Raw genomic sequence first — 9,702 nt, 5'->3', positions numbered from 1 at the left:
TGTCCCCCTCCCTCCCCCCCCCCATCCCGAGGCGGTTAACGGCCGCCCCCGCCTCAGCTGTTTATACCATAACTCCACCACCGGCTTTATCCCGCCGTCAGGAGACGGTTCCCCCCCCCCCAACGATAGCCATCGAGGGGCCGCTTTGATTCTGCCCCGGGCCTAATCTCCAACACAATTGCGTTTCCTCCGGTTTATTTTTGGCGTGGGAAAGCGAGGCGGGCTGCGGTGAGAAACCCGGGAGGCTGCCAAGCCAGCCCCGGCCGCCTTTTCCTGTATTTTACACCTTGCTCGAATTCCGCCCTTTGGAAAGGAATAATGGCTTTGGGATGTTTTTCTGAGCGGAGAGGAAAAGGATATTTCACGGCAGCCTTCGCTTTCAAAGGCCAACCCCCCCCCTCGGCCGGGGTCAGCGCCCCCCCCCGCACCTTTGTACGCGGGGCGTGCCCTTACCTACACACATATACACACACATATGTGTGTACATACATGTATATATATCTCTATGCGAGCGGGGATGGTTTCGGCGGAGGGGGGCGCTTGTGGTGGGGGGGACCACCAAGACATGGGACGTTAGTGTTCCCCAAGATGGGGGGCTGACGCGGGGCCCGCTCTCCCGCAGGCTCCCGGCCTCTTTCGGAGGACTGGCTCATCAGCCAGATGTCGATCCAGCGGTCGCTGTCGGTGGGCGAGAACTGGTCGCAGGACGTGCAGAGCGGCCCCCTCACCCAGCTGCGTTACTCCTACCGGGTGGTCTGCAGCGAGAACTACTACGGCGAGAGCTGCTCCCGCCTCTGCAAACGCCGCGACGACCGCTTCGGACACTACGTTTGCGAGGCGGACGGCACCTTGGCCTGCCTGCCCGGTTGGACCGGCGAGTACTGCACCGAGCGTAAGTGCCCGCCGCGGAGGCGGAGGGAGGGGGTGGCGGGAGGGTGCGCTCCCCGCCGCCGAAATGGGGCCTTCGCGGGCCTCGGCGCCTTCAGGGACATCACCCGCTTTGTGATGGGCGTTAGCATCAGCGTGGGATAGGGATGACGCCCAAGAGGCCTTCGAGAAAACACAGCCCCCACACCCCCCCCCAAGGTACCGGGGGGCTTATTTGACGAAGGGACCCAAAACCATGTCCCCACATCCAGCCTGACCCTGGTTGCAGCTGTCTTTGCGGTCAGGCCTTAACGTAGGGCGTCTCGGAAGAGGCTGCGGCAAAGCATTGTGCCCGGTTCCCCCCCCGGTAGGCGCTCGGAGCCCTGTTTTCACGCTGACCTTTCCACTCCCCGCCTGCAGAGAGAAAGTTGCAGGCTGAGGACTTTGCCCCCTTTGGCTGCCGTGCTTCACCAATGCCATGCTTTACCTCCGCGAGCATTCGCGGCAAAGAGCGAGCTAGCAGAGAAAGAAAGGAGCTTGGCTGATATCCCTGCGTCGGCGATACCTGTTCCACGTTAAAACGCTAGTAGCTCGCCCACACAAATGCTTCCACCGTTCCTGCTGCCAGAGGAGATGAGACAGGTGTTGCGGTGCAGTAGTAAGAACATTTACTGTGAGCTCGAGGTCCTGTTGGGTTTTTTCAGGCTTTTCATTAGCACAAGCCAAAGCCACCTCCTCTTGCTCCCTTTCTTGTGAGAGTTGCAAGAGTTCATGTTTGTTGTATAAACAGAAAAACTAAAGGACAACTTGTCAGATGTTGGCTCTCCTTGTTCACTTCCTCCTGCTCCAGAACTCCCCGTACTGAGAATTTAAAAAAAAAAAAAGCTTTTAAAGTACAAAACTGTTTTTCAAAGTATTTTTTTAAAAGCTGGCTTTTGCCCTTTTAAAAGTGTATTCTGTAGTGCCATGTGTATTTACCTAAATGTTTCTGCTTTTTTATGTTCTCTTTACAGCCATCTGTCTGTCTGGATGTACCGAACAGAACGGATATTGCAACAAGCCTGGAGAGTGCATGTGAGTAGATAGCAACTGCAATCCGAACTCCACTTAAAATGTCACCTTGTAATGGAAACTTAAACTCTTTTCCATGTCATTAATGTTTTAATCTGACTTTTCTTTTAGCTGTCGTCCCGGCTGGCAAGGCCGCTACTGTGATGAATGCATTCCCCATATAGGCTGCCGCCACGGGACTTGTAAAACACAATGGCAGTGCATATGTGATGAAGGATGGGGTGGCCTCTTCTGTGATCAAGGTTAGTTCTGAAGTTTGTGTTTACGGCTCTAGACTGGGTACTCCTCAGTACTGGACTAAGGAATCTGACCCGTTGGATCTAGAATTAAATTTCCGCAAGGTACATGTTCATAGGCATCAGTTTGTACCGCCGCTGTCTTAGGTACCAATTCCTGTATTTGTAGTAATTTTGTTCAAAAAGAAGCAAACCTTTTTGGTAGCTGCAGTTTTTGTCTTGCAAAAAAAGGTTTTGTCTTTGAAAAAACCCCAGCAACCTGGATGAACATTGAACAGGCAAGTTTTCTGCCTGCTCAAGCTAAGTTTAACTTATTCCCTGCACAACTATAACAATTTACTAAACAGTTTCCAGCAGCAGTAAACACCATCATTTGGGCCTTCCTTATTTTGCATACAAGGAAGTTAACTCATGTGATAAGTCTGGAGCATGAGAGAAAAATCATGTAAGCAAGAATGAAAAGTACAGGTTCCATTTTAAGGTACACCAGACCACTTCCACCTATTCAACCCACTGAATCACTGAACCGGAGCCAGCTGAGCAGTCATGTCCTCAAGGCCATATATGCACTGCTGGCACTGAGATCATTAAGTACTCAAACCAAGCTAAGTGTTTTCAAGACAGTTATGGGATTAAGATGGCAAAGTCTGAATTAAGCAGGAAAAGTAAAGCTGCAGATTTTTTTCTGCTTGTAGTTATCTATTAACCAGTTGTATTCCAATTACTCTATGGTATTTATAGAGATAATAAAAATTTTCTACTTATGTCCTATGAACTTATGCGCGTAACCTCTGGCTCAAATTTAAAGGAGGGGAAAAAAAAAAAAAAAGGACCATCAAGCTTGGCAGAGCATTTAGTTTAAACTACTAATATTCATAACAAGAGAGCATGTTAAATAAACAAATAAAGATTTCTAGTGTTTGTTTAAATCTCCAGGCCAAAACATCTTTATTTTCTCCCTGTGTCCCCAGAAGGTGCCTCAGAGCACACCTTTTAAAGGTGGGGCTCACTGCTTTAGTATGTGACATGTTGTGCAAAAAGTGTCTATAGTGCCACGGCGTGTCTTTCGGAGAACACGCACTTAGGAAGTACATTTTGCAATTCGGCATCTAAATCCCATTGCAGCTAATGGGCTTATGCACACAAAAAAGGGAGAGTATACCAAAGCACTAAGAAAGTTAAATTTTTGCCAGGTTTCTCAAAATTCAGAGCTCACATATTACAGTGATGGACATAGAGAAGTATCTAAAATCAATGATAATCTGAAACACCTGATTATTACTGATAATAGCCTGGATAATCATCTGCAGTATTCCTACTGATAGCAAAACGAAATAATTCCTTGAAAATTCTGTCTTTTTTGTTGACTACAGTGTTTCTGTAGGAATGTCTTTTCCCAGCTATCAGAGACGTTTTCTCTAACTCCTGGTATCTTTGCAGACCTGAACTACTGCACTCATCACAGACCATGCAAAAACGGAGCAACTTGCATGAACACTGGCCAGGGCAGCTATACGTGTTCATGCAAACCTGGCTTTACCGGTGTTGACTGCGAACACGAGATCAGCGAGTGTGACAGCAATCCCTGCAGGAATGGCGGTAGTTGCACGGTAAGGGCTTTTTAAATGTAAGGTCTTTGTGTGAAGCAAGCCCCAGTATACCTTTTCAGAAATGGTTCTGTAACAACGTAATGGGAATTCGATAGTACGCAGGTTCATTACCGACGCTCACAACTATCATACTGAACCCTTCCCGAGAGGTGTCAGGGGAGGAAGTCTGTTACAGGAGGAGATGTATCATCTAGATTAGAACTAGTCAACTGATCCTTAGGTTTCTGTGGCAGCTATTATGAGAGCCTGGCAAGATCCAAGGTTGGTGAGGGAGCAGATCTGTAAAAAATAAGCTTCTCAAACCAAGGTTCATACAGAAATGCACGAAGTCTGTATTTTAATAGCAAGTAAAAGAAAACTTCTGCTTTCCACTACGGGAGTGTAGCGTCACACAATAGGAGGGCAATCAGCTGAAGCACTTTCTGTGAAACAGGGTTCTGCATTTTTAGTTTCCTGCAGTCTCATGTTTCAGTGTGGTTTTGGACAGTCAATGATTGATTCTACCTGTTGATAAAGACTGATCGATTATAGATATCAAATGTAATCTGATGCACGTTTAGATTAAACCTAATGGCGCAAGACCCTAGCTTGCTTCTCCCAAGGCCTTGGACACACAGTACTTGGAAAGAAGAAACCGTTTCATTATGATGTGAGTGGTGGGACTTAGCCACGGCAAAGCAATGTAAGCCCTTGTAAAGAAAAAAGGGCTCTCACGCTGAGGATAAACGGCCTGATCACAGCTGCGTAGGTTGACACATGCCATTCTGCTCTGGGAGGACCTCGGGGACCCCATTAGACAGTAGTGGTGTTAGTAATGTTTTTGTCTAGCTGCCTGTAGGCTTCCTACAACTGCGTCTGCTCTGCTTGTGTAGCTGCATGATTACTCCTACACGCTGGCTACGGCCGATTCACAGCTCTATCCCTCACAGTCCAGCCTGCACCTATTTACTCGCCAAATGTCACATCAGACCGTGGATGAGAAGGGACCGAACAGCGCTCGCTGCCGACCAAAAATAAGTGTGCAAGCAGCTATCATTTGGTGCCATCAAATAACGGTGGCCTAACGTTGTGTTTTGCAGGATATGGAGAACGGTTATCACTGCCTGTGCCCCCCTGGCTACTATGGCACTCACTGTGAGCACAGCGCTTTGACGTGTATAGATTCTCCGTGCTTTAACGGTGGCACGTGCTTGGAAAAAGAACAAGGGGCCAGCTACACTTGCGTTTGCCCTTTCGGCTTCACAGGGTCAAACTGTGAAAAAAAAGTAGACAGGTGCACAAGCAACCCGTGTGCAAATGGTGAGTCATTTTATCGAAAAATCTCATGTCTCTGACTCGTTTGTGCTTTTCAGTGCAGAAGTGATAGAAATCCAATCTGACCTCTACTCTTCCTCTGATACATTAGTCCCTCTCCCCCACTGTATTCCACATCTACCCTAATTTTAGTCTCCTGCAGGGGTGGGACTTTCACTGGCATTTTCTATGCAACAAAAGAATGCACAAGGTTTATCATGTGATGGGGAAGATGGCAGAATTAAGTAAATTAAATTAGCTGTATTACATATTTAAAAGGGGCATATTTTTAAGGCACAGCGATACAATTAGGTAAACTAGAAGGAACTTTTAGGTGTGCGGTTGTTTTGTAAAATAACCTCCCTCTTCTTGAGATAGTATAAAAGGCCAACGGGGGAGAGGTTTAGGTTTCTGAGCGAAGTGCACCTCAGACTAATTTTTTTTATTTTACTTTTTTTTCCTCAGATGGTAATTGCTTTTACCTTGGTCAGATCCGTGTGTGTCGTTGTCGGGCTGGTTTCTCTGGTCAGAAATGTGAGATAAACATCAACGATTGTGCCAGAAACCCATGTTCCAATGGGGGAACTTGTCATGACCTGATCAACGATTACACCTGCACGTGCTTGCCAGGCTACAGTGGCAGGAACTGTGACATCAAAACCAGAGATGAATGTGCTTCTGGGCCATGTGAGAATGGAGGCACATGCTACAGCGGACTTTATAGTGCCAACTTTGTCTGCTACTGTCCTTCTGGCTTCATGGGCAACCGTTGCGAATTGCCAGTTTATTCAGTGCCCGTTACGCTTCCTCCTAAACCAGTCCCCTGGATTGCTATATCCATGGGGGTGGGGCTGGTGGCTTTGCTCATACTGTTCTGCATGATAGCAATGGTCATCAGGCAGATGAGGATGCACCCAGAGCAGGACTTGGAGACAATGAACAACCTGTCTGACTTCCAGAAAGACAATCTCATTCCAGCTTCCCAGCTCAAAAACACCAATAAAAATAAAGACCTTGAAGTGGACTGTGGGCTAGAGAAGTCAAACTACAAACCCAAGAATCATAAACTGGACTACAATCTGGTAAAAGATCTGACAAGTAGAGGGACACAGGAAGAGAAATATTACAAAAGTGAAAAGTGTTTAGGAGAAAAGTCTCCCCTCCGACTACATAGGTGAGAATGCAGTCTTCCTTCTAGTCTTTCTTAAGGCCCCTCATCTTCATACCAGTCTAGAAGCAGATGAGAAAATACGGGGGTGAGGGAAAGAAACCTTGAGCAGATAATATACAGAACAAACCAGAGCAAAGCCAGGAATCTTCACACTGGAGTATGTGTGTCACGACCAAGTGGTAGCCTTAGCTAAGTCAATTGAGTGTTTGTGCAGGGTGCTGCTAGTATGGGTACTGTGAAGGGGAACAAGAGTGGCTAAGGTCAATGGTGAAAGAAAGAAGCGTCTTTCCTTCCTGAGTAGATCTTGGTGGAACAACAGTTAAGGCATATAGTGATTAAAAATAAGTATTTCGCTTATTAAGAAGGTGAAGTGATCTGCTTACTAAGGAGAATGATAGAGTGAAAGTAACTACCCTTTTTCAAAAAAAGAAAAGGGCGGGTATTCACTGGCTCATCAGTCTTCTGATACACATACTGGAAGTCTTGTCTGGGATCTGCTTGTGGCTGTTGCACTGAGGGATCTGAGGAGCATGCTATTAGGTTGGACATGGCAGAAACATAGGAAGACAGTAGCTTTTCCTTACTTCCCCTTTTCTATTATAGTGTCCTGCCACCATATAGAACATGTAAAACTTCATCCTCTGCACTTCCCTCCCACACCTTCATGGCTATCTCATTCCACCCCTCCATATTCATGGTAGATTTTGAGAGTCAGGCTTGTCAGTAGTCAACTAACGTTCTTTTCTCTCTGTCCTGCCTTAGTGAAAAGCCAGAATGTAGGATATCAGCGATATGCTCTCCGAGGGATTCAATGTACCAGTCCGTTTTTGTGATAACAGAAGAAAGGAATGAGTGCATCATAGCCACAGAGGTAAGTAAGTACACAGGTAGACAGGCATAAATTCACAAAGTAAAGGGGTAAATTATACTTTAGAATTGCATCTGAGAAGGTTACTCTATTTCCAGGGATCCTGATGCTTCCCAGCATTTACCTCTTCTCTTCTGTGGCCCACACAGAACATACAGTGGGGAAAGTAAAGAAATTAGCAGCTCTGATTTTATTAAACCGGATAGTTTGAGCTTAGATAAGTCAGCGGGAGATGAAAGCACAGAACATCAGCCCATAAAAATTCAGCACATTACAGGATTACTTCCTCATAAACAGGTAGTCAGCAAAAATGGAAATAATAGTCATTCATAGGCCCATTGATATAAAGCCATGTTTTTTTCCCATGACTACAATGGATAATCGTGTTCTGTGGAAACAGGCAAAGCTATAGATTTTCAGCAGAAGATGGAAGGTAGCTGAATGTGTTAGTGGATAGGCACTACAGCCATTTAGGAAGTCTGTAACGAGGTAGTTTCAACCTCTTGGCATTTAAGCTCCAGCTATATATCCTCTAACAGAAGTTAATGCTGTTATTGATAAACATATCTAGATTTTGATGTTACATTGAAAAGTCAGAGGACAGATACATGAAAAAGGAAGTGCCTAGCATTGAACTTTCAAGACTTTAAAAAGCAGCTGTTGAGGAACCAACCAGTTCCTGAAGAATTACTGACGCTGTGGCTTAATGGAAGTTAAAGGCACTTTGACATTAACCACTACCTGCCACCTTCAGTGTGGCCATCTTTAGGACTAGTTTCAGACTCCAGGAAGGAGAAGCTTGCTGTGCCATATAGCAGTGATCTGTGAAGTCAGATCTGCAGGACTCTGTCTCCCTTGCCAGGGTGGATATCAGATTTCCTCTTGAAAGCAAGCTGGAACACAAGTCAACCAACAATATTAAAAGTTTAAGACTAAGTGAAAGGATTTTCAAAGATGACAGCCAGATGCTTCATTCCCATTAGCTGATCTAAATACCATATCTTCCTTTGAAGATCTTGCTGACCAAAGCTAGACTCCCAGATTTACATCAGGCATCTCCAGAAGTGTTTTTATTTTCAGAATGACAGCCCCTGAAACCTCTCTCCACATCATTCAGACTTAATGCTTCTGAACACAAGCTGTTTAACTACACCATATGCCTTTTACAGAGACCTAATGTTAAACACCGAGATTTGTAAGCATTCTTCCCCTCAGTCCAGGTACAGAGGCTACTTATCGTACAGATGACTTTTTTTTTTTTTGCTGGTGATTCTTTGTCTCTGGACCCAGCCAGAAACATTGAATGCTGATAGTTAAACTGCAGTAATGTCTGGCTTAAATTGCTTTGGTTTGACATACTTGAATTACAATTTCTTAGTTGTGCAGTAGTCTGTATGCTGTGCTTCCTTCTCACTCCTGGTATGATTTTATATCCTGACAGGTATAAGACTGAAGATCAGCCCATTTGCACCTCAGATTTGGTAATGCCAGTAGATGGACGTTCCTGCTGCATTGTTTACAATTCAGAACTGGATTGGACTGTTTTTAATTACATGCAACTTGCTGCTCTCAGGCGGAGGATGGAACTGGGTGAACTGGACAGACTGTGAATTTACTGAAAGATGCAATACACCTTTTTGTTCTTACTGCCCTTGTTTGAAATTTGATACCAGAAATCTCATTGGCTATAGAAGAGGGGAGGCAGAGGGAAGAGAGAGGGGTTAAAAATGTTGTCGTTTTAATTTGTTTTTAAAAGATACTGAGGCCAGTTCCTCATGGACAGACCCCCTGGCTTTCCAGAACTCTGGTTATGGGAGGTGCCGGTAGATGAGGAGGCACTTAACTATCACAGATGTTGCCATGGAAGGTGTGAAGAAAGACACATTGCTATGCAGATAATGGATACAGTATAAACGAGGTCTCCATTTTTTTCTGGGTTTAAAAGTGCCTAAAATGTGTCAAGAGAATCTAACAAGCCCAAACAGAGACTTGGCTGCTCTTTTTGCAGTTACCTGAACAGTATTGGGCAGGGGTGGTTGATACTTCCTGCTACACATCTATTTGCATCTCCTCTCTCCTGCTGCAAATACTGGAGACTGTCTAAGGGGTGAGAGGAGGAAGGAAAGAGGAATACGGAATTTACATGTCATCTCATTTGGTGATGCTTTGGAGAACTGATTGGCCCAAGCCACAATATGGGACAGGATTTTTGTGGATTTAAACATTCGAGAAGGAAAAGTTGTGATGAGGAATGTGTATTGCCTCTTCCCCATTGATAAGGAGGAGGTGTGATCCCAGCTCTATTTAAAGCCTTATAAATGCGTTTAAAATCAATCAGCTCCTAGAACGTTTATATGCTGAGCTGTCTCAGCTGTTTTCATGCCCTTTGCACTACCAGTAATTGTGAATAGACATTACCTTTTTCTTCTCCTTCCTCATTCTCTCCCCCCTGCCTTATTTTGACACAGATTTGGGGGTTTATGTCGTGTTTCTGAATTAGGTGCCACCTTCAACTGCAAATAGTCTCAAAATTGCAGCTGTTACTTTCTGAAGGAGAAGCAGCAGTGTGACACTCCCACCCCCCCA

General features: G+C 45.3%; 1 protein-coding gene across 1 annotated transcript in view; it reads left to right on the top strand.

The window, feature by feature from the left end:
• DLL4 (delta-like 4 (Drosophila)) overlaps window positions 1-9,453 on the top strand; it is a 10,492-nt gene extending 1,039 nt beyond the window's left edge. The window contains exons 3-10 of the mRNA XM_010580207.1: window positions 623-892; window positions 1,881-1,941; window positions 2,050-2,180; window positions 3,615-3,784; window positions 4,864-5,083; window positions 5,543-6,251; window positions 7,011-7,119; window positions 8,558-9,453. Of these exons, the coding sequence (XP_010578509.1) occupies window positions 623-892; window positions 1,881-1,941; window positions 2,050-2,180; window positions 3,615-3,784; window positions 4,864-5,083; window positions 5,543-6,251; window positions 7,011-7,119; window positions 8,558-8,563 (1,676 nt within the window). The 3' untranslated portion in view covers window positions 8,564-9,453. The remainder of the gene's footprint in view (window positions 1-622; window positions 893-1,880; window positions 1,942-2,049; window positions 2,181-3,614; window positions 3,785-4,863; window positions 5,084-5,542; window positions 6,252-7,010; window positions 7,120-8,557) is intronic.
• Window positions 9,454-9,702: the final 249 nt, after the last annotated feature.

Source organism: Haliaeetus leucocephalus, unplaced genomic scaffold, assembly GCF_000737465.1.
Source record: "Haliaeetus leucocephalus isolate CR32 unplaced genomic scaffold, Haliaeetus_leucocephalus-4.0 Scaffold696, whole genome shotgun sequence".
In the NCBI taxonomy this organism is placed as follows: domain Eukaryota; kingdom Metazoa; phylum Chordata; class Aves; order Accipitriformes; family Accipitridae; genus Haliaeetus; species Haliaeetus leucocephalus.
Note: the sequence above shows the minus strand (reverse complement) of the source record. Positions and strands in the feature narration are given on the sequence as shown.